Consider the following 27,000-nt stretch of genomic DNA (forward strand, 5'->3'; position numbering starts at 1 on the left):
GTTCTGCCTCTTGCGATTGCTGGTGGCGCCGCGGAGTTTAAGTGGGTACAATGTCATACGCATATAACGAAGAATAAACAATAACATTTCTGCGTTGTGAATTGTATTAAAACTCTATAAAATCAAGAGAAGTTTTAATAAAATATCCATAATTTTTTCAATAAACGAAAACAAATACTACATATGAATATTAGTGATGGTTTTATTATACATGCGGAACCCAGAATGTTACGCACGGTGCACCCTTAACCGTAATGACGTTTAAAGTGAACGTGGATTAATGAAGGACGTATTGACGGAAGACAATAGATTGAAACGACAAACTTGTTCTAAATAACACGAAACTAGTTTTAATTGATGGACTTCTAAATGGCAAATACAGTTTATTATTCAGTTTTTATTATTTATTACAATTAAGCTACAGGACTTATTTTAAAGATAAAATATCTTAATCTTGAGTCTTAAGTTTAAATTCAGTTTAAATAATTAATATTTATATGGGAATTGATAACTTCTAACAATACGAATAACCAACAGAAAATCTTTCAGCATTAAAAAGGGCTACATTTTTTTCCAAAATATTTTGAAACAGTTTTTTTAAACCATAAATAAAATATACGTCACTAATTTTCTACAATATACTTACATATATAAATTTATGTATCAGTAATTTTAAAATTAAAAAAACCGCAAAAAATTATAAGGATAGAAATAAATTTAATTTAAGTTATTATATTTTTAATAAAATGATGTTTTAACTTGATTTTTAATTTTAAATTGTGAATTTAGCGCGTTTTTAATCCATCAGCGTAATTTTACAATCGGGAGTTATCACAAAGCTGTTTAATAAATTCCAAATAAGAAATGATTCCGTGATTACTTATGCAATTCTTAACAATAGGCTTGAAAGTAAGAACTATACTGGAATTTTCTCGATTGAAAGTCGATTTCCGCCGCATCCCGTGTGACTCACGGAAGACGTAACTCTCGGAAAAGCGGAAAATCATTAGAAATTCTTTAATTATTGCGATGTCAAAGCGATTAGGACGCCATTTTTGATGGGAATGCCGTCGCAACCTGATTGTTAAAAAGAATTTTGATATCTTTTTTATGATAATTAATTCAATTTTTCAACTCGTTTCTTGATATATTTAAAGCCTCAGATAAAAACCATTTAATAGTTATTTGAGGCTTATAGGAGTGCAAGATAGTCTAGAGGCTTCTGAGGTCAAAGGCCTTCGGCCATGCCCCAATGCACTTTCTTTCTATGCGCATTTTACATTGGCTTGAACGGTGAAGGAAAACAAGGTAAGGAACACGGCTTGCCTTTGACCCAACAAGTCCAGGTTTGTGTGAGGCACAGGTGGCTCATCACCTACACCTAGTAGATTGACAAATGATCATGAAACAAATATTTAAATTTGAGGCCCAAACCTAAAAAGGTAGGTAGGTAGGGCCACTGATATTTATGATTGTATATTTTTTAAAATTAAATTACTTCTATTTAGTATTCATTGTTTTTCTTGAATTGCAGTTCTTTGATCTTGGTATTTGAACCTGTATTTTTAACGATACGTATTACGTCTTCTGTTTCTTGCCTGCTTTGTACTATATATAACAAGCGTAATGTATTAGTATATATCACCCGTACATGAGTGTTGTAATCTTCGTAATGAGAAATTAATGCCTAAAACTAAACGAAATAGAGAGATAAACCCAAGCTTGGCATGGCATGTATACCTAGTATATTTTGAAATACATAGATATTAAAATCATCTATCAATTTTGTGGTGAACATCGTAAACATCAAACAATATTATGTTGAATCAAAATCCCCAAATTTACAAAACATTTGCCCATACATTTATCGTCTTCGTCCCTTTCTATCAAATTATGTTTGCATTACTACTAAAACAAAATCTATGATGTCATGCAAATGGTATAACCTTACAGCAGTGACCTAGCCATTGAGGCATTAACATGTAAACTAGAGTTTACTCAAAACCGAGGACATTAACTTTCATATATTATTCCTCCACCTAAAAATATGCCCAAGGACCTTAATGACACGTACTAAAGTGCCATTTAAATGTAACTGTTCGTGTTCACTTTCCAAGTTGACTGTGACCTCTAAATGCAAAGACGTATGTCGAAGTGTGACGAGAAAATGGAGTTTAAGTTAAATGTCTACAAAGAACGATATCGTTATGTTTATAGCGACTTTATGATTGTTGTTTCTTTGGGTTGATTTAACTGATTGCTAAAAAAGCATACCAATTCTGGCATGGAGAGTATCACCCACTTAAAAATATGGGGCCTGCCTCCTTCTCTATAAGAAATTTAAACGAAACTTCCGGGACGGCAATTAAGATATTCCATGTTAAAAGTTAGTCGTTATTTTAACTTTGTGGGATATAAAAACAAATTATTACAGTAATGGGTAATCATGTTATCGTCAGCTCATCTTAATTATAATACAGTATATGGCGAGATGGTTATAAATAAATGCAAGGCTTACCTTAGTAGTGCTTTGCATTTGAAGGAATGTCGCAATACCGGCGCGGACGCGATTTTTCACACCACGGATTGTTCCCTTTGAACTTCTTATTGTAGAGGGCGCCTCTTCACTCTTAAAGTCCTTTATTCCAGCAAAATATTCCATCTCAGACTCGGGGCACTCACTTTTAACACTAACACTTTTCACTGAAACGTCATCGAATTGTTTTTCGTTGAGATGAAAATCATAAAACTTATCCGTATCAAAGTAATGGCTACTGTAACAAATTTGATCTTCCTTCATTTTTTCCAAGTTTTTTCTCTCCTCATACGTAGTTTCAGTTATAACTGGTGATTTAAGGCTCTCCCTCTCCTTCCTCTCCTCTCTCTCCGGGGACTCAGAACTGTTCTTTTTCAACTCGTTGTTGTACTGGGAAACCAATAGGAATGACGTCAACTGCGCACTTTCTTTCGGAATATTAGCATTCTCATTAATATTCTGGCTAACTTCCCTTTGACGTTCGTCTGACGAATCACTTTCAATGTCCACAGTCGTTAGTTTCGCTGTGCGGTCTCTAATATCTTGCAACAAACCCTGCGGTAGAAAGCTATCTTTATTGTTTACTTTAGCGAACGTTTGCAAAGGCACAGGCGATTGTTTCTTTTCTTTTTTGCTCGCGTCTTCGCTGTGACTTTCGTCGGCATGCACGCTTCCATTCAATTCACTGCTGTTTAATGAGTCACACGATATGTTGGAGTCGTTATCTTCAAAATCTAATTCACCCTGATTTCTTATAGAGCTAATGACTGTAACAGATACAGATTTCTTGGTAGATTTCGACAATTTCTTTTTAGGCAGAGGGGGCGGCGTTCCGTCAAGGTCGCTGCACGTGCCTGAATCTAACGTGTCGCTCGGTGAGCACTGGCCGCTTGACATTATCATGTTGGTCATCGGATTCACGTACGAGTTACAGTAAATATACGGCGCTTTATCGACCTTGGAGAACTCTTCCGCTTCGAGTATTTTCGGGCGGCTATCCTCTACGTTGAGCCGGACGAGACTGTTGTTTTTCTTGTTTGCATCGCTGATCTTGAAAGTATCAAAGTCGACGTCACTTTTGAGATGGACACTTGATATTTTTGGGGCTTTTGGCTTATCTGTGTCTGTGTTTATTCTGATTGTAACCACGTGCGGGCCGTTTGCGGTTAGTGCGTCTGTGCAAGGCGTGCTCTCAGGTCGATCTGACTGGGTCGCCGCAACAAATACCGTTGCTGATGGTGCCTTAGAATCAAGGACAAGCGAGTGCATCGAACTTAGAGAGTCCATGTTAGCACGGCTATCAGAGAATCCGTTCACTCTAAGTTTAGAATCATCGCTAGTGATTTGTGTAAAAGTAGTCGATCCGGTCCTCGGCATAACTTTGGTTGAGAGAGGGGCGATGTACTCGAGATTCGGCCGGGTAGTTACCTCCTCCATCATTATCGATTAATGAATCGACATAATTTGTTAACGGCTCTTCCGGTTGTTATTCTAGTCAGGTGGCGGTTTAGATATTAGTTGATGTATAAGGCATAATGGTTCCGGTCGCTCGAATGTAGGTCTATAATCCGCACGACAGCCTGTTTTTCTTGTTTATTTGTACCTGCAAAGAGAGAGTCATCATATAATAATTATTATTTATTTGTAAGACAATACAAAAATATTGTGGCATAACCTGGCTAATTTCGTATATACTGCGTCATATAATCGCGTGCAAATTTGCATTAAAAGGTAGAATTTTACATAGAAATTACATATAACATAGTAGCATAATTAAGTTGTACCCTTATGTTATTTTATCACTTCGTTATCAAATTAATATTTATTAAAAAGTTTTTTTCCAAAAGTACTTGTCGCTTTTTAGAAATAGTAGGAAGATTTAAAATAACATTAAAATGTAGATACCTTCTTTAAAAAAATTTTTTTTTAATTTTATTATCTTTTTGTGTGTTTCGTTAGTAATACATTTTATGGTTATGTTTAAGATCTTTCTTTTTGGTAAATTATTATAAACCTTGATTGCCATCAAAATGTGTTTTTCCTATACATTTCCACTTTCATAACAAATTTCTCTCCATGTCTACTTTGGCAGCTGTGCGTTCCGATTAACTTAAAAATATTTATGTTTTTGTAAACGAGTACATTTCTACAATTTAACCTCGCAAAACTGAATACCTAACATTACATAATAATGACACATTTCAGAGTCTACGTGACCAATATACCACCACATTCTTGGTTTTAAAAGTGAAACAAAGATAACAGGTTAGTCATGCAACCCGAGTAAATGGAAAAATACAAAAAGTGGAGACTATTATTATGAAAATAAAATGCACCAATAATTAACAGAGTTTTCTAATTTATTTTTAACTGAGCAGAAATATTTAAATTTATTCTTCATTGCATCAATGAGGTGGCGAATGGTTTCAGAAGCATTTTATTTGTTTATCTTGCTTCTATGCATAAATTGTATGACATAATATCTCGATTTATTACTTCTAGAGATATTTCTTCAGAAATACAGTATTATTAGTTATAAGACAGTGTTATAATAAGTTTAATCCTTGCAGTTTTAAAAAAAAGCTGTCAAATATGTGAAACTTCACATAGATAAAGTGTTTTGGCAGCTCTAATTAGATTTAATTTCTATATATTCCAGTAAATGGGTTTTGTTCCATCTACTCAATTATCTGTATTTATTTATAAGTTCTAAAACAAAGAGTATGCATGAAATTATACATAATATGGGAAAAATTAAATAAGCAACCACAAAAAATTGTAATAAAAGAAAAACTATAATAATACATGAATAAGTAAAGAATAATATTTGCTATGCAATAAAAATAATTTAATTACGTAAAATAATTGAAATAAATAAAATACTTTGATAGAATTCTGAGTTCTATTGTAGTCTCTATGTTTAAGAATTAAAAATGGGACAAGATTTAGCAGCTTACAAGTTTATATGCAGATGCAAATTTTTGCATCATGACCTATTATGTAAATATGTGATAATATTTACATTAATATAGTGAAATTTAAAACAATCATACTTTCTATGTAATATTATATAATGAATTTCAACAGGTTTAAATATAAGCATATTATCACGTTTTAGCTTTATTTACACCAAATTTATGTAATAAATTAGCATCTATAAGTGGTTTCATCATAATAGCAGAAGCATTAAGTATACGAGTCTCTTACTAAATATAGTAACCAATAGGTTAGGCTATATTACTAAATTCAATAGATTTTAATGAATCAATTAAGAATATTATCGAAAAGCTAAATAAAAAGTAACTTGTGATTGATTAATTAAATTCCCATCTCATTTGTTTATTTCGTAATCGTACCGCTAACATAAAAATATATATCTACAACAAACAAAAAACATAGTAGCTGCTTTGTTTTCTGTCAGAATGACCAGCGCTGTGGAATAGTCTGCTCCTCAGCATAATACTGTGCCAGGGCCAATTACAAATACAGCACACACGCATTACATGCTTAAAACGTACATTTTTCATAAAAAATTGTTATCTCTATTTTTTTTCTTTGATTTTATTTTGTGGGTTTCTGTGTGTGTGTTTTCTTAACAATAAATGTTCTATGTCTTAAAAAAAAGCTTAGTTTTGTAGCGCAGTGCTGGTGTATTTATCTACGTAACAATAAATAATAATAATTTGACAAGATGTTTGCAAGTACCGCGTCCAATCCAAAGTTGAAAGGTTTTATTATGAAATGGTTGTTGCAGTGACTTATGAACCATGCCTCAATCCACAATTACGTAAACTATTGCGTTGATCATCTCAATTACGCTCTGATTGTAATAATTTTTTAAATTACTTTCAGTTGCCGTGTTTGGAGAAAGAAGTGGCATCGTAACGTGCTGAATTTATTAATGCACTTCCTAGGAACGGGCAATAACCTGCAAACATATTACAGTCTTATATGTAGACAGTATATCTTCAAGCATATATTTTATATATATTTGTATTAGGTAAATAAATTACGAACCCGCCAAGTAATCAATTTGACATTATAACCCTCACAGGTGAAAGACAAATTGCGATTATAATAAGAACCAATGTTTCCATGAAATCTGCTAGCATGGCCAGATGGAAAGCTGACATTTAAAGAAATAATAATAATTATGAATTTGCAAGTATTTATTATAAACTACTAACTGACGTGAGACTGATCTTGAATTAGGTTATCATGGATTCATGTACACTTTTTACTTTTTTCTTTTTTTATGAAAAATTTTCTTTTCTTCCTCTATCAGTTTCATTTATTGATTTTTTTTTTGTTTCTGTAAGGATGATTTTCCTTCTTATTGTATTTGTATTATGTATTTTTGCACTTCTTGCCTACCTTATTTATTTATTTATCCTTTATAAGGCGACTTATGTAATTTAATCCATGTTTTTTTTCCTTTACTCATTTGTCATTAGTTTTTTACTTCCACACTTAGTGGTTGTCTGGAAGAAATCGCTCGAAAGCGATAAGGCCGCCAGTTGTTTTTCATTAAATTATGTTTATTTTTTTTTCCTTTTATGTGATGCAACGAAGTGTTACTAAATAAATAAAAATGTTATAGTTGTACGTGCGTTCGTTGTACGCAAATTGGTCTGACATAAATAAAAGGTAGGATTTTTAATAGTAGTTAAAACATTAAATTACATTATCAATCACATTATTTTTTATTTTTTTATCAGAAGGCAATGGGCAGGAAGCAGAAAGATCTGGTGACTTTGTAAAAATATAGGAATTTAATATAATTTAGAATAATAACATAAAAACTTATTTTATGATTAGTTTTTATATAATTATTGTAGGCACTGGCACTAACAGTGCCTCCAGACTTCAGAAAATTTGGGGTTTGTGCTCCAAATCGCCATACGTTCAAAGTTTGAGAGTTTGGCACGTTTTTATGGAGCCAATGAATGGCTTGGTGCTCTGCCTTTCAAAATTCTTCTGCGTAATTCGAAGTTTCGGGGTTTAGCTAACTAATTAACAAATTATGAAAATATTGAATTTTCCACCAAACTAACTTTATTTAGCAGTAGTTACAAATATTTTTTTTTATTTTTTTTTGTATAGAATGGGGCAAACTAAATATATATTTTTCCTTATATATTAAGATGCCATTTGTTATAAAATGTAATCTGTTTTGGTTGGTTGTTGGTATAGTGTAGCTGCAAGATTACTTATAAATAAATTAATTATCATTGAACAATCTATAAATATAATTTGTTTTTAATAAAATCTAATTTTGTCCAACAGAGAATGCATATCCGGCGAGACAATTTCCAATTGAATAATGGTAGTAGTCAATAAGATATTTGCATTGATAAATGATCGTTCCGCGCCGTTGACCATTCACACGTATCATTAATTGTTAGTTTTTACAGACATTGTGAGGCAAATGATAAAAAAAATTATTAAATTGAAATCATTATTAAAAACGAAATTGCGTTATGAATATTATAGGTACATTGTAATAAAGTGTACTAAGGGCCTGTTTCACAATGTCCGGATAAGTTCCAAATAAGCTATATATTACTTATTTGTAGGATAAACAGTATTTTTGCGTTTCACAACTGTCAGATAGCGCTATTTGTCATGAAATGCGAAGTATCTTATTCGGAACTTTTATCTATCGAATAATTTATCTCTTGCATAGCTATTTGGCACTTTGTCCATACATTGGGAAACAGGTCTTAAAAATAAATAAAAAATAAATAACCCTAGGCCAATAATAGGCCCTAAATTCATCGGTATTCTGCTAGGCTGATGATTTTAATACCAGAAGGTAAACGAGGAGGCCGGTCACTTACCGCTGCCTATGGACACCTGCAACTGCGATAACCTTTCTAACGCGGCTTTGTAGGAACTACTTGAGGTTTAAGTCGGTATTGCTCACCCAGAATTGCAAATATTCCGCATTCTTTGCGTTCACATACAATTGCTACTGTCGGGGGCTTGGGATGTGCAATTCTACCTCGGATAACAAAATTAAAATCTGTAACACCAGTTGCAAGTGCATTGTTAGTTTTTAAGAAGCTCTTCTCTTGAAGGTCCCGAAATCGTGTGAAATGTAGAAGCGATAGAGCAAATTCATGCGTAATTCTTTTTTAGGGAAAAATCTTTTCAAATCTCAAAAATTGCTTCCCACATGTATTCAGTATGCATCTGCAATACATTGAAATTATGGCCGAGAAATAAATTCAAACATATATTTTCCTTATTCCTACATATTTATGTATTTACATTGTATGTTCGCAAATGCTTGGCGGTCCGATGCGTCTTCAATACAAAGAGTTTCGTAAGTTGTGTGCGATATTGCCGGCTACTCGATTGTGAGGTTTTGATTAGCGCTTCTTACGTTCCCATATCATTTTCACACGTGCAATCCTTTCTATTTAAAATATTTTTGAAGTCCCTGATTATTCTCATTTGTGATGTTTGCGAGCAAACAAAATAAAAGCAGTGAATACGCCAGTAGCTCCACACCAAAGCCTCTTACATCACGAATGACAAAACCTTAATTTACAAACGAAATCAAAGGTATACTTACAAGTGAAAGTTGTCAACAAATATTTAGTTTCTTTGATACGCAAAAGTAGTACGTTTAACTGCTATTATCGTTGTGTGCCTATAATTATTTTCAAATAAGGGTCCACTAGAATTGATTACGTAATATTTGGACTAGAAAGTATTAATAAATTTTACAGAAGGGACAAAAGCTTCTGTTGATTGTTACCGTCCAGGTGGTATTAGAATGTGTACGATTCAGAGTAGAGGTTGCCCTAAGTACGATCTGTTCTGCACCCGTAACACCTTGACATTCAACAGCTGGTAATTACTCTGGTGCACTGTATATGGAACCAACTGCATATTTAAGTACTTCCGAAAAAACTACACTTAGACCTTCAAGAAAAGACAATCGCGAGCTTTCTGTGCATTGATGTGCGATTTCACTTATTATCAGTTGAAAAGCAGGAGCCCTTTTGCCTATAGATTTATAAAATCTATCATATTTTTTTGCTTTTTGTTATCAAGTTCTGATGAATTTGCGATAATTGTTTTAAAATGAGTGTTGTTTGATTTGCTATTTTAAAAGAGTACCGAGAGATTTTTACCCGCTTTATCTCACGGCCTACTGATGAGTAGGGCTGTCTAAAAATTTAATGACGTGGAATAAGTGATATCTGTATCTAATATTCCAATATAAACGTATTGTATTTTTTTTATTTTATCATAATGAATTTAGCTTCCCTCAATTTCTAAACAATTCAATATGGCGCTGATATGAAACGTCAATCATGATGGGATCACTACCGCTATTAGGCGTAACCAGCTCATGGAGTTCTGGTATTTATGAAAACCGGTTTTGAACCGAAATACTTAAAACATATTCGTTTTGAAAGTTTGAAGTTAGCTTACTAGGAAAACGTCACGGTACACTTCCCATACAAGGCTAGCACGCGACCTCACGCATAACTATGTCAATTAGCATACTAACTATAAACATATTGACTACGGTGACTATGACGCGGGAGAAGTAGGATGGGTAAAGTTTTTTCGTTTTCAGGCGTATGCATATAACGCGGTATTTGCCTCATATAACGCGGAGATGTCTCAAGTTATATTTCTGTTGTGTGAAATGTATGATTTGTCCTTATTTAGTTCTTATAAAATTATACTTAATAAATTAATACGTGTTTTTAGTTTTTGATTCGTTCAAAAAGATGGTTTTACGAGAATACTCCTCACTACTTACTAATCGTAACGCGATTTCTTATAACACGGTCCGGGCCTACCGTGTTATACAGGCGAATACAGTAATATATTATGTTATAAAATATATACCACATCAATTTTTGAATTAATATTGCGTCAGTTTTGATAGATTATATAAATTCAGATGCGATAGGCATCACACAGTATTGGTCCAAAAATCCAAATCTGTCGGACCAATCTGTCAAAGCAGTAAAAACTAAATTTAATTTGTAGCGTGATATTTAAACATTACAAAAGGTCTTAAATTGTACCTAATCTTTATGTTAAAAACATTTATTTTTGTAAAGGCTGATATCATTTAAGAAATATGCTAAATCTATTTTCTTTTGTTTTACTTCAACACGATTGTAAGAAATATCGCTGCGTATATAATTTTGTCCAAATGAAGAAAAACATTTAAATTATTAGTTTATTTTATGGTCACACTGAACATTGTTGCCAATTATTAGCACGTAATGTCGCTAATAAGGATGCAGAATCTAGTCAATTAATTAATTATTAACGGTACTAAAGATCTGTTTTACTATTTATTGGAAACAATATTTCCTAAAACTGTAAATGCAAATTCAATATGATAGACAAATGTGGTGTTTCTTTAAAATAATCTAGTAGGTCATCAATCTTGTGGCTAAAGCAGTGGTTTTCCAAGGACTGGGCTCTCATTTCTATACCTGATAATCAAATCAATTCAATTCAAAATACTTGCAGGTAACTTAATGTATAATAAACGTCAAAAAAAGACATTTAATTTAATTAAATGATTCTAATTTTAATTTTACAACCGTTTTTATACATAAGTAGACGATCTGTGCCTGACACGCCGAGTTTTGGGTACAAACTACAACCGAGTTCTCTATTTATCAATCCGTATTGATTTTTATTTACATTTATTTTAATTGTCCTCTATTCTTGAAGGACCCTATGTCGAAATGGTTCGTAGGACGCGCAGAGCTTCCAGGCTAAATGTTCCGATTATTGTTCTGGACTCAAACATCCAGTCTAGCTCGACTAGTGCCCACTAAAGTATGGGGAAAATTAGGGCACGATAAAAATATTCTTCTCACGCTGATTATAGCTTACGATAACGAAAGACTAGATAAGACGAAACTTTTATAACGATTTTACGTTAAACACGAAATGCGACAATATCCGCAAAATGACTAGATATTTAAATAAATACCTTAAAAGTTAGGAACGACATAACAAAAGAAAAAGTATTACATAAGCATATTTCTGTTGACTGGTCTTGTATTAGTAACATAGCAGGTTAAACGATATTTAATATATATTCATACATATAATATATGTAGATGTTGAGCTATTGTTTGAAAGATCTCTATTGACACTTTAAAAAGTATCAGTTTGATAACAAAATCCTATTCCATGCAAATCACAATACTAACACACAAAAAATACACGTAGTAATAAACTAATCGTTCGGTTTATTTAAGTCTGTTAAAAATATCATGACATATTCTTTGATTGTATTGTAACATTTTGCTAAGTTTTCAAAACAAATTTCTTGATAAAGTTTATGTATAACGCTAACTCAGTTAATATATATAATTTAAATAAATGAAAGCTTATATTGAAAAACTATAATCTGTAAAACTGCTTGTCTAACGTTTGCATACGATTTCATTTCTTCTGCAATACCCCTCACACCCCCACCCCGTTCTATTTTCAAGTTCAAATGTTTTCAAAAGATTACAAGATACCTCACAACCGCATGTTTCGTATCCATGTCTAATGACAGCAATGGAAGATACATGATTATTATGAGATTTTAATCACTTCGACCTTTCAAAAGAACCCGACATTAAAGGCAAAAGTCACGCTGTCAAGGCCGTACGATGTTCTAAAAAAAATAATATGAATAAATGTAGATTTGATTGTTCAAGGTTCTGTCAAATATACAGCGATTCGCTAATATCCCAATCGTGTTAGTCGAAAAAAGAGTAAAGCAGGCGTCAAATTTGGTGTCCATTATGAATCAACTAAAACTTAAACGCAGAGGTACATAGTTATTATAATATTAGGTGCACGTTGCAGATGGACAAACTGAGAACAAAATCCGAATATTTAAACGCAAAAAAAAATATGTTAGAAGTATGTAGCGTTAAATGGGTGGTCATACAACAGAAAACTGTATACAAGAAAAAATATTTAAAAAATGTAAGAGATGGAAAAAAGTCCCTGGACATTACTGTATAACACCTATACAGTAATGTCCAGTATACAATGTATATAATTAAATAATATTAAAAATATAATAATTAAAAATAAAATTTTCACTATAAATTTTAAGTTAAAAAGATTTTAACAGTTTTCATTCACGTACTTATATCGGATTATGAAATAGTCGGAAATTTGTCCCATCAGAGTTTACTTATTTATTTGCTTATAAATATACTTATATATATATATATATATACATCAGAAATTATTATTAGAAAATTTAAACTAAGAACTTTTTTATTTATTTTGTGATCTTACAGTTAACATAAATATATATACTACTAGAGCTAATATAATATATACAAAAATGAATGATGTGTTAACTTGTGAATGAGTTATTATTCTTAAATATAATTTAATAATTTCAAACAAAAAATATGCATTGATTGCCTAGATAATAAACACATAATTAAAATATATTTTGAAGTTTTCCGGTATTATATTGGCATACAATAGGTCAAATAAACTAGCGATAAATCTTTCACGACATTTGGTGTTTTACATCACCAACTTATAATTTAAACCTATACTGAACACATAAAATACTAATATATTTACTATTTATACCGCAACCTTCCTCATGAATCAATCTAGATATAGTTATAATTCCGGCAATAGTTTTTGAAGTTATGGCATACAGACGGACGGATTGGTGCGGTGGAAGACTTGTGTTTTTTCTTTCGATATCTTACAGCTAACTTGCAAATTAACTGAATTAAGTATACGTAATTAATAATTTTGATTAATCTTTTCTTTTCGCAAATATATATGTATATATTATGTATTCTATCGTTGCCTATATTTTGAGTATCATTATTATGAAGTGTACTGTATATTTATGTGTTGCAAATACATTGTAATATTGTAATATATATAAAATCCTTGCGGAATCTTGCCAATAATAACAACTTTCAAAGCTCGATCTCAATTCCCATTAGCGGAAAACTTGTCACAACGGATGGACAGACAAGTTTCTGTATATAGATAGCTTAGTTTCTATCGCTTTATTACCAAGGACGTAGTTCATTCATGAGTCGGAGAAAAAATATAACCGTTGAATGAAGTAGCATCTGGGTTTCTGTTATATAGTTCCAACCTGGACTCTGAATATGTTTTCAGGATTTTTGGGACTTTTTCAACTGTAATCGTTATATTGGCATTCGATAGTAGATAAAAACCAGTGTCTCTACCTAGTACATCTGTGTTCTCCTATATATAATTTTTGAAGACAAACTTTAGGCGCATGAGTGTATAATTTTTACGAAACTTCACGAACATGAGCAGCGTTTTTGTCGAATAAAGGAAGAGAGTGATAGAAGACCGATTGAGCGAGAGCGAGAAAGGGAGATCGAGAACAAATACACACACACACAGATAAACTATCAGCTTTTATAAAATAACGAAGGTTTGGCCGTCGAGAGCGAAATGAATCCCACTAAAACAAAACAAATGGTTACAACGGTCGTGCACTAGATTCAAATAAATTATCTAACTGTTAGATAATATTGCGAAACAGATTCTGTCGTAAGTATTAACAAAAGTAATTAAATATTTTATGATTAAGTAAGCTATTCATTTTATTATAAATTGTTTCAAAAGATTTTAAATCTTTTCCTTGTGCGGAAACAGTAAACGCGTGCCTCATCATTTCCATTTGGAGATGGAGCGAATCTCCAAGGGACTGTTACATGCGCATATAATGTCGATTTACGTTTTCATGATTCTGTCTGTGAAAGGTTACACCACTATGGATGTAATACTTTATTATGGTAACATAAAAATAATATCTTTTAGTATGAAAAAAACGTAGCAAGGAGGAAAAACCAAAGGACATACAAATGTAGTAACATAACATAATTTAACTTTTTTTACAGAACAGGTTCGCGAGTGAGTTATCAACCTTTTAAATAAATCAGGGAACAAACGGGCAGGAGGATGTTAAGTGATACCGCCCATGAACATTCTTATTGCCAGAGTGCTCGCGACTGCGACCTATTAAGAATTGATACGCTCCTTTCTTGACCTTAAGTCAAATTGGTTCGGAAATAAATGGACTCGTGAGTCTCTCTCACACAGCACCGAAATGCAAGTTTAATAAGACGAGACTAGCATAACTTCACGCCGGTGAGACAGTGGTACTGCCTGATCGTGCCTGCCCATTTGAAGCCCCAAAGTGGTACTCCCAAGGAAGGGTGTTGACTGATGGCACTGGTAAAATAAGTTCTATCACAGGTCGTTTCACCAGTAGGCAATACGGTCGTCACGTCCCGACGCCAACAAAAAAAAAAAATTAAGTTTTTTACCCAATAATTGTTTAAAACATTCGTGATATTGGTGTCCTTTCCTAATCCAATTAATAACTCTTTATTACTTCAATGTTACACGACATATAATGAAAATGTTAAAAACATTGTCGTTAAGTTTTTTACATTGACCTTGCCTCGCCTTCCAAACGTGATTGGAAATTAATCGGCGATTTAAAATACGAATTTATATTTAAGTTGATTTCTAAGATTTAAGGCTTATACCCATATGATATGAATCATTACCAGTGTCTGAGAATTAGCAAATATCCGGCAAGTGGCTGTCAAAGTTACGACATATACATACCTTAACTGTAATTAATAAAGCCCTACATCCAGTGAATAAGAAATCAGTGTATTAATGAAACTAAAAACCCTAGGGGTATGATCTAAGTGACACACTTTAACACAAAGAAACGACACTGTTACATTATTATTATACAATACAATAATTCAACGTAATATTAAAATAACTTTATATAATCTATTATTATAGTTTGGTCATAGTATGTATGCATGTTTTTGTATATTGTCTGTCCGATATGGATGACACATACATGACTACTATAGTCCGATAAATAGTCAATATCTGCAGCATGTAAGTTGCAAATAAAGTATACGTACATTATTATCAATGTTATAGTCAAAAAAACCTAAAAATACTTATTTAAGTTTAGTCGATAATAATATTAACTAAACTAAATTATGATTCAATTCCGTGTTTAGAATATTTGAAAGGAATTCGAAAAAACTGGTCAAATGTTACCCATACAGTAATTAAAGGTTTATAACAATGAAAGCTCAATCCAAAACCGGAAACGCTACCTGCTTAAGGCATACAAAATAACCGTCCAGTTGTTATCAGAAACACAACCTTCACACCTTGTAATACAATCCAGAACAACACTTTGTTGAATGTCTTGACTCATCAAAGGTTTCATATATGCTATGGATTTCTTAACATTCTTGGAAGGACTGTAAGCTGAGTTATGACCTTTCAAAAATGGGCATCAAAGCGTTCATCTCACATATACTTACATTGAATTTAAAATCAGCGGAATTTTCCAAACCGCTCCTCTTTTTCGAAATCGCAAATAAAAAACACTACTTATTCAGAGCTTAATACATTCAGTACAGGGCTGATTAATTTAAAAAAAAAAGCTTTATTTAGTGCCTATCTGATACCTAATCCGCTATTAAACTAGGAAATTTTTCGTAGTATCTAAAATTGGAAGTGTAATATTATTGTATTTTTATTTTGAATTATTAGTAAGATTTATGTTTACCATAATTATTATGTTTTTTGGAAACGATTGCTCGTAATATATACTGATATTTAATAAATACGTATAAAATGTATATATTTTGAATTCAGGATAACTCCTACGACCTATAATTCATTATAATGTTATGTTCACAGTCTCAAAATAAAAATAAAATGTATAAGACAACACGATAGCGTGTTTAGCTTGCTTGTGATTGGTTAATAATGTATATGACCAATCACAATCATACGACAAGCGCCTCGATCGGCTATTGTTTTTACTCTCCGGTATATTTACATATAATAATGATCTTATTATACAGAGTTATAATTTTAATTGGTTTCCTTTAGCAGTAAAGAATACGAGTATACATACCTATTTGGAAAAGTGATTTTCTAGTTTCATATGATGCTCGGTTATAATATCGTGTATCTGAAATGAAAACATTTATTTTATTTTTAATTATTAACATTTCGTTACATTTAAAAAAACGAAGAAAAGATAAGAGGGAGTTTTGGGATTGAAAGAATTAATATAGAAGTTGAAGGAGATGATCGTCATGTTTGACTCGAATAGGTAGCCTGCCTGCGGAATTGAGACATGTATATTTTCTAACACCAAATATAAAGCGAAATTGTGTAGGCTATCTATTTTTTCAAGCAGTTTCACTAACATCAGAGGGGTATGAGTCTGCAGTATCCCTATCATTTTTAAAAACGGCTAGGAAGGAAATTAGCATTACAAGTATTAAAATATTAATTAATAAAAATGTTTTCAAGCATTCCAGAACTATTTAAATAAATTTTTAATGAGATAATACAATATATATTGTATCTTGTATTATCTGTTTATTTTTTTATATTTTATATATATCATCTTTCTCGTCATACATATATCCGACTGCATAGGTGTCGTCAAAATATAGTATTGATTTTTCTTAAGAGTTTGTCCGTAGAGAATTTAATGGCTAGACAACCTGCTAATAAAGACTAGACTACGAATAGACATTATTATATATGGTCGATGACAACCCTACGTGCCTTGCATAGTAATGATGAAGCAGTTTACTTCTTTATTGAACAGACTGGATTAACTAATTGCACATAAAAGTTTTTAAAGTCCAAGACATAATTTGAACACAGTAATTAGTCACTTATTTATTACATTTTAGGAAGATTTACAGTAACAAAACAGACAACTTGACCACAACTTCAAAAGAAAATGGAAAGCATCAAGAAGATGAAGATGACGACGCCTTAAAAAGTGGATAGATGATATAGAACCGTTATCAGGAAGCGAAACGAAAGCCATGCATAGAGTTTTTTGAATGACAGTTTGTAAGTAGGTCCTCTTATACGTTTTTAAATTTTTAACTATAAATGTATTTTTCACACGTCCCTGTAAGATTCAGGACCAAAAAAATTGTGCATTGTCATACTGTATTCTTGCATAGTTTTTATAGCAGCCTAAAGGTTATTGTGCCTACTCCAGACCGTGAAGCAACGCACGCTTGACTATTTTTATACAATTCCCGTACAAAGCACGATCGTATTACAAACACTATCCCACGGGAAATCGCAAAAACTTTTTCATTTGTTCCTTACAACTTCGATATTACGTCTGGGGATTTAGTTATTTCAAAAATTATATTGGACATCTTGCGATTAATTAAACAGCTTGCAGTTTAGTCGTTTTTAGTTTCGAAAGGGTTAGGAATTTGGGCCAAGATTGGAATCTCAAATTGGTATATATCCTCTTTTAATCAAACGTTAAGGTAAGACTATTAACTGGTCACAAGGGTGAGGCAACATTTTTTTTTCACCTGTTAAGTGATATATGTATAAATTAACAAACAAACACACAAACAAAGAAAAATATCTTTATTCTTATAGGTAAAAAAGTACACTTATGAACGTCACAAAAATTAAATTAATTGTGAATTTACATTAACTACCTGTCAAATCAAGGGCGTAGAACGTAAGAGAAGAAATACTACGTGAAAATTGATTTCAATATGTGAGAAATAACATACCAATATATTTCATAAGAGATTACTAAGAGTAGACGTAAGCCAACATTTAATTTAACGAAAATAAATTCGATTAACAATCAATTGGCCTACATACAATCAAGTTATCGCGTGTTCTATCCTCATGAATCGACATAATATCGTAATCGATACTTTCTCCGAAAAACCTCCAGGCAGTCTGACAAGTGTGTTATATAACCGGCATTATTTAGGTAATGGTAAAGGTACCTTTATTTGGTAAGTTGTATGGTATTTTAATTACCATGAGCAAAGAGATTGTGTAGTGAAATTTCATTCTAGTTAAATCTGTACCGTAAGTCCCATGGTCCATGACGCAGGGCCAGATATTCTTTTGTCTCTGTTTCATCATTTTTTATAGTTTCAAAAGAGCTCATCTTCACTATATTACCTATTTAATAATTATTTTACATAAACAGCCGTATCTATTATTAATAATGTTATCCGTTTCAGATACTTTTCCACTTAAACACATTTATATTTCTTATTAGTTATCTGTATGACCTTGGCAAAGGCCTCTCCAAATCCCGCCATTCCTGTCTGCGCTATGCCACTATCTGTGTTTCTTTGTCTCCCTCTTTATTGTTTATTGCACCATGACACCAGTTTAGTACTTACTTGCTCCATTGTATCCATTAGTACTAGATATTAAATATTTAATTCCTTCTTATGACTCTTAATTAGAACCATTTTTTACAGTACATGGTTAATACAGCCTTAAGAATCGCTCAGTTGTGGACGTCGCGTCGCGCTGATACAGGTGGAATATCGTATTTTACTTTGACGTCCGATGATGAAACTCAACTCCATTAACACGACCAACTCTTTAATCAAAATTGAGTTATAATACAAAGCTGTTGTTGCTATGGATACTAACGATTTTACATTTTTTTTAATATTCCGGCAACGCATTTGCGAGTCCTGTAGCATTAACATCAGGTGAGCCTCCTGCCTGTTCACCCCCTGTTCTTTAACTCAGATAATCTTAATTTTGAGGATAGTGCATTTAAATAAGTACTCGTACACCACACTTTCCTGAGTCGAGCGTTAACTTCTCTTTATATAATTACAATGATTAGAAAGACGTTCTCCGACTACGACTAAGGCTTTTCTCAGACTTATTGTACAAATCAGATTAACAACAATCTATAGTACAACAAATATAGGAAAACGAAAAAAACTTCAAGTTTATACACCGTAACGTTTGTTGAGAATCGACTATTGAACCGAAACAGTATAATTCTAGACTTTTTATGGATATTGTGGGCCGTGGAAGAGTCAACAACATTGCTGGAGGCATTTTCTATTCTTATATTATAAAGGGGAAAGAAACATAAATATTACGATTTATTTTTTAAAGTACATCACATACAATCTGTCTACATGACAAGTATGGTGAGCATAATTTATAAAAGAACATATATATTATATTAATACACCTTCAATTTTAGAGTTTTCATTTGTAATATTGTGTTGATAGGCTAGGATTGGAAAATTAAGCTGATTTTGAACCTTGGGATTAGTAACGACAACGTTACGGTTCCACATTTAGCCATTCAACAATTTGTATAAGAACGTAACACCGCTTAGATCTCCGATTTATCTAATTTTTATGTTTCATCTTTGAAATACCTATAAATAATCTATTTGTGTTACAGGTTACACCCCTTTCCTAAATCGTGACTTTGTTGAACTTAAATCGTATATCGTGGCCCGGGCGACAACTACTTCTATTAAATTAACAATTATCGTCATAACATTTATGGGCGAGTAGGGGCCCGCTGCTCGCACAACCCGAGTTACCTCTCGTGCGACATATTTGAGAATCTTGCAGAAAAGTTTTTTCAGCTGCGATATTTTACAATTAAAATGCTATGCCTACATTGGCTGTATTTATTTTCAAAATAATGCCGTCTATTAAACATAAATTAATAGTTGAATAATGTATTGTTTCGTTCCTTCATTAAAATAAATGCAGATTTTTTAGAAACTGGTTAAAAGGTGTGGTTAAGAAATATTTAGGTTCTGCGACAAACATCTGTCCTAGTCAATAAAGAAAGTTGACATATCGACATTTAAATTCGCAGATCTTTCGGTCATTCGCGGGCACTCGCCGGTCGTTCACTCTTCACGTCATCGGAGAATAGCAAACCAAAGCTGGAAATCCCAAGTTTATTTAATTTGATTACATGGCTTTTTAGGTAGCTATGGAATTCTAGGATATTTTATCTTTCGCCTTATTCTGCGTATGAAGAAGCGACACTAACAATGCAGCTAACGTCAGAAAATTTACTCTCATCATTTTTCCCGAACGCGCCACAAGAAGTATCAAAAAAAGAGATATTTTTCTTAGTTATTTGAAGATCTTTATTGTATGACGTTTAGATAATAGAATTTTTCCCTTCTAATGCAATACTCACGCGAGCCGACAAGGTCTCGGCTAACTTTTGTTCTGAGATGAATCATGTCTCACAAAGTTGGCAAATCATTGTCGTGCAATTAAATTTCGAAATCAACAGATTTTTAAAGTCATATAAAATTTTCTAAACACAATAAATATGATCTCACACAGGTAACAAAATACATGATTATCTGTATTTGTTGTTGTAATATTTATATGATGAATGAAACTCCAATGTGTTCCTGAAAACGTATTTTAAGAAATAAAATTTAGTGTTTATTATTTTCTGGAAAACAATCACTTTTATCTGTTTATAATTTAAAATGTTCTAACAAAAAAATCTTCAAATTCAAATTAAAATGACACACCAAAGCAAGCGTCTTTTCCACAGACTAACATACAAATTAAATGAAGCGTCAGTTAACACATATAATTAATGATCTAAAGAATCTAGAAATAAAATTATTTCTATACATATATAAAACAAGATATTTTTCTAATGTTGGATAGAAATCATCAAATCGCGTCGCATACTCACTCACATAAATACTCACACACCAACCAAGAGACTAAAAATATTATTTAATGACAAATTTCTCACGATTCTTTTCAATTTTTACCAAATACGGAGACTCCTCAATAGCAAAAGACAAGTATTTATTTTGTGAAATAGTTCTCTTTGTTTATTTCTGTATTGTGTTTTACGCTTGGGAATGCTGTTATTACTTATTCGGGCATTGCCATTTCGATAGAAACACATTGTTATGCGACATATAAGCAATAAAAATACAGATTTTAATATAATTTGAGAATCATATGGGGTAAGGTACGGAGGACCTCCAAGAAAACGAAATAGAGGTCAACTCAAGTCAGAGAGAGATGGAGCCTACACTCTTTAAGAGTAAAATAATATATATATTATTTATTTAAGTGTGTGTATATATTGTAAATGTTTAAGGTATAAACGAGGCTTAATTATTATTTAAGCGAAAATCAGTTGTCAACTTTGACACGTTACACAAGACAGATCAGTTAATTCTAAAATCAATTTTACTAGAAAGTTACAAGAATCCCCATTTCAAGATTCAATAATACATTCACAAAATTATACCGATGATCAATTTGTCAAACGTCACGCGTCAATACACTCGCTCAGTTCGTTCAGTGAAAGTAGATCGTCATTCCTCAGTCTTTTACGTGTGTTGTTTACAAGCGCGATAGATATTTTTTACAATAATTGCCTTTTGAATATTGATTGAGGAAGTTTTATAGCGAATTCTTATAAATAGCGTGACATCCGGCACACAGATGATAGTTTACTGAATAAACGGAAGGAACTGATTAGGCACGTGCTGGAGTTTGTTACTTTGTTTTATCGGAACACCGTAATGCTATTGTTCTGCGTTATGAGAAGACTATTAGTAATACTATTGAGGCTAAGTTTCGTGTACAAATTGCTTCTAGTTACAAGACCCCGTTATTTATTTAATGACAGAGTTTGATCGGTGTTCTTTGTAATGGTCATAGTGCTTACAAATGAGTTACTTAAGCATTTAAAAATATAAACACTGTTGAATATGTATAAAGATAGATAAGAACGTTTATTTAACTTCTAAAAACCTAATATCAAAGTGACGTCTATAACCGATCATATACAACCAAATTAGAAATTAAATGTGATTTTGACTGAATAACGATTGATGAATGACTGAGGAATGAGTCATCAGTTCACTTGTGTCAATCGTCTTCTATATGAATAGGAACTCTGGGATAATTTTAAGAGCAACTGAACGAATGAAAGTGATTTGATGATTGGTCTCTTCGATCTGATCACAGTTGTATACAATTCGGTCCGACGCTGGCCATAATTACTGAAAAGCACCAGAAATATCAGATATTGTTAATAATTTATCAAATTTTCGTTTATATCCTGAATTTTATTGAAACAATTTGATAATTCCTTAATTACATATTAATTTGTTTTTTCCTCTCCTTGTCTGTAACTTTTTAATAAGTTGGAGAGTTTTATTAGGTTCAGAGGACTATTGGAGGAACAAAAGCTCTTTGCAGAAGTTGCTTTTAAATGATATTTAATTCATGAAATAAATATTTCTTAATGTCATTTCAGTTTAAATTACTTTAAATCATACGTCAACGTAATGTTCCCCAAACGCCATTACGAACAGGTAATTTATGACCGCTTTTACAAAAACCAATTACCTGGAGCCCGGGATCAAGTTCTGAGGTCGATAAACCCGACTTTCTTGGATTTGTCAAAATTAGGGACCTCCACAAGAACGGGTCTTCTCAAAGGCAACATGTATTTTTTATCATGTTTCAGGCCGTTAACCCATACATTTTAACTGGTGTTCGCGACTTGAGTGAAATAACGACAGAACTCCCATATTATAAACCTTTAAATTACATACACCCAAATTTAATAATCATTTACGGAATGCTGAAATATATTACAATTATAGAGTAAAATATTGATACTAAATCTACTCCCAAAAAAATTAATAATGTAGGTAAATCTATTTTCATACAAAACTTTACATCATAGCAAATTAAGACTCGATTCAATAATTGCCTCCTTGTGCGATCTGGTGGAATGAACTGCAACAAAAACCTTGGAACGAGAGTCACAAGACGGCAGGACCTGCAGTATTTATGAGGTAAGAGATGGGCATACCTTCTCCTGTGTACTGCGTCTTCCAACCCTAGAATTCGTCCTAAAGCGCTTCCTATCTCCTTCTGCTGTCTCCGTCTATAGCATTACTTGCTCACAGAAGGAAACCATCGTATTCCATACGTCGTCACTGCCGACCTTTAATCTGCCCCTAAAGTTCACTAAATAACCCCGAATACGTAACGTTACGTAAGTAGTGTTTCAACTGGCTCAAAACCTAGTGTCAACCACTGCACGTGGGCGACACAATAGTTCGGGAAATGGGCACACAATAGCAAGTGAGGTGCGGCAAATGGAAATTTCGACAGTCGCCTGATGAACCGTAACGAGTGAAATTTTGTATGGGTGCCGCAACCATTGTTGTGCGGTTTCATAATTAGCCAGTTTCATGGTATTTAAATGATTTTGCGTTACTTTAGCAATTTTCGTATATTTGGTCTAAATATACATAGTAATACAATTAATATATGCAGTGGTGTTGGCTAAGTAGCTTACGGGTAATATCTCATCCAAAAGGTCATGTATTCGAATCACGGGTGTGTAAATTAATTCAGAAAATGATAAATACACAAAATCTAAAGGTTATGTATGTATAATTATTCCTATCACATTTTCTCCCAAGTTAAATGTTACGAGTCTGTCTTTTTTACTGTGGCTTTTTCGTTCCATCGACTAAATTAAGTTTATATATCAATCAATAACTTTAGGTTTTATCAAAATTAAATATTGATATTAAACTTAAAAATTTACAAATTAAAACATAATAATAATAATTTATTTAAAGTTCAATCTTATACTACATATTATAATTCATTAAAAACCTTTTTTAATCATTGTGGTATTCATCAAAATTAGTATATTAATCTTAAAAATTATTTACAAAATTTTTGAGGTTTTAATTCTAGATACCATGTGTGAATTGCACATGTTTTTTTTTATTTATTTGTCCTGATACAGGTAACTACAAAGACATGCTAAAAAGGCTTCTTTTTATGGGACGGAGAACGAGCAGCAATTTGAATGAAGTGATAACCGCCACTCATGGACAGCGGATGCTTAGCCTTTCATGGTATGGTATGCGTTTTTTGAAGGCTCTTAAGTCTTTCGAAATAGCTCTAATGGCAAAGAGGTGCTGCAGAAAGCCTTAAGCGTTTTACACTGGTAAAACCTTCAACACGCAACAACAAATTAATATTAATTAACGTAACTTAGCTAATTTACCTATAATCGTAAAACTTTTAATGCAATTTCCTTGCAAATTGATTCTCAAAGTCAATAATATTTTAATGTTCGTATAAAATTTTAAACGCTTGTTACCAATTAAGATACTTTCCAGTATCAACAATTTAAGTATAAATATATTTATGATCATAAGTCATAAATTAGAAGGGAAATGGTATTTACAAAGGGAAGTGTTACAGATGTGAAATTTTCTATTATTTTACGCGTGTAAAAGGTCACCTACAGATCAGAGCAATACTCGGCAGTATCTGTCACTGCCCACTGAAATAGTTCAGAACTAATTCTACTAAGGGTCCTTCAAGAGCGTACCAATACTTAAAAAGCCGGCAATGCATTCGCGAGGCATCTGACTGGCATGGACACATTGTTGTATCTGTTCCGAGCTATACTCTGTTGACAGTTAGATCAGGTCTGTGACTATCTATATCTATGAATATCTATTCAACACGCCAACATTGATGACACAGCACTTTCCAGATAAATAAATGATGCTATGACCTTTGGTTATAACGGTTAAAATGAAGAATTTATTTGTCTATTAAATATCAAAACGTCCTAGAACAAACCTTCAAAGCGTATTTATATATATTTTAATTAACAATTTATAATAAAATAAATAATTTAATAGGTAATAAAACAACGCGTATCGTGACCATAATGTGCAAATTAATACATAGATTGTACATGCATAATAAAGCATATTATGTATCGGCCATGATTCATTAAAATGTCAGCAAATCTCAGTACACACATAAGTAATACTAGAATCAATTACGGAAGATGTCAAAAAACCTATCAAACTTAATGTATCCTTTTAGTTAATACATGTGTAAATTTGTATCCGTTGCCGAAAAATTAATGTTTCTGACTGTTTTCTGTGTGGGCCTGGGATTTCCGTATCTGCTTCCTCATTAAAAAAAAGGAAACGATCGATTGTCACGGTCTGATCTTAGATTGTTTTCAATCTGAGATTATGGATTAATTATTGGGTTCGCACGTTAGGCTATCTATTTTATGACAGCTAGTACAGTGAATTTCTGACTTTAGCACATACTGTTAGCTCATACAAGCTCTTAAGATAAAAAAAAAACATTTGGTTAAATTGATTTAGGTAAAGGGAATTTGGTCTAAGTCGGATTGGAAACCAAAACAAAGATGTTCATAATTGCCTCACGAGAAATACTCATAAAAAACATATTATTTATATGTTACTGTACTATCAGTCACGTTTTGTCTAGTTCCGTCTGCGCACAATGAGTTCATCAACATTAAAAGCTTTGTTTTAAGTTGAGCGAACTATTATAATAAACGGGCTTCCGTCAAAGCTATATAAAAACATATATATAAAGGCACGCAATCCCGGCCTTGGGCTAGACATTGTTTTTATATTTTGGAAATAAATACACGTATTAAATTTGAAATGTATGAACAATAATCTATTAAGTTTTAATTAAAATATAATTTAATTATGTGCCGTCTTAAAATAATTATGTTTATAAAACGTTTGATTATTATGTAATACTTTGTAATGAAACAGATTTATACGTGTTATGTAATAGAATTCCAAACGTCTAATACATAGTCCTATAAATTTAAAATGTTATTTTAAACTAAAATACAGCTTTAACTGATTCAAACACGTTTCTAGCATTAATCTGCGTGTGTTTTATACTACTGCCCGCCTAACTTAGATTGCTTTCTCATCAGTAGAATTAATAACAGTCGCAAAGATAATTTCGAACAACCTACTTTTCTTTTCCTACCCGGATGTAAAACTCGGAAAAGTTGTATTTCCTAGGAATATGGAACACAATGTAAGTGTTATTTAAGTATAATAATTATTTCTCTCAGTTAAACGTAATGATTTTGATTACAGTGAAGTTGAAATATTTCTTATTGCTAACTCTTATTAATATATGTGTTGATTACCTCCTTCTGAGCTGTATCTTTAACTTTACTTTGTAATATCAATAGACGGTCTTTGCCAACAAATTATGAGCTATGTACCCAATTCGTAATCTAGACAATTTGTTTGTGCGAAATGTTTCCAATTCCCTTAGATATAAAAAAGTAATTAGTTTAATTGTACATTAATAAATCACATATATTTTGTTCAGATCATAAACGGAATTTACAGGCGTGTTGAAGGAGGAGATTGGCCAACCTCCAGAAGGAAAAGCACCCAAACGAGAAGAACATAATATACTTATATGTTAAACATTTACATTATGCACCAAAAAGAACGAGTTTAATTTGAACCTTAATTAAATGAACAGTTTATTATTCGGATATGTATCATAACCGAATCACTTAACTTTCACACAATGACATTAAAATTAACGAAATGGCTAGATTATAAGTCATAATAAAAACTAGACAACAAATTTCTCTCATAAAAAATGAGAAACGCTAAAATTGAAAGTAACTCGTGAAACTAGTCAGCATCAAAATTTTTAGTTTTAAGTTTATTCAA

General features: G+C 32.2%; 1 protein-coding gene across 2 annotated transcripts in view; it reads right to left on the minus strand.

The window, feature by feature from the left end:
• LOC111000177 (glutaredoxin domain-containing cysteine-rich protein CG31559) overlaps positions 1-27,000 on the minus strand; it is a 49,768-nt gene that overhangs the window by 18,528 nt on the left and 4,240 nt on the right. The window contains exons 2-3 of one of the 2 annotated variants that reach the window (XM_045628632.1): positions 16,524-16,580; positions 2,519-4,139 (exon numbers count right to left, since the gene is read on the minus strand). In XM_045628632.1, the coding sequence (XP_045484588.1) occupies positions 2,519-3,976 (1,458 nt within the window). In that variant the 5' untranslated portion in view covers positions 3,977-4,139; positions 16,524-16,580. The remainder of the gene's footprint in view (positions 1-2,518; positions 4,140-16,523; positions 16,581-27,000) is intronic. The other variant, XM_045628633.1, reaches the window with a different exon arrangement.

Source organism: Pieris rapae, chromosome 6, assembly GCF_905147795.1.
Source record: "Pieris rapae chromosome 6, ilPieRapa1.1, whole genome shotgun sequence".
NCBI lineage: Eukaryota > Metazoa > Arthropoda > Insecta > Lepidoptera > Pieridae > Pieris > Pieris rapae.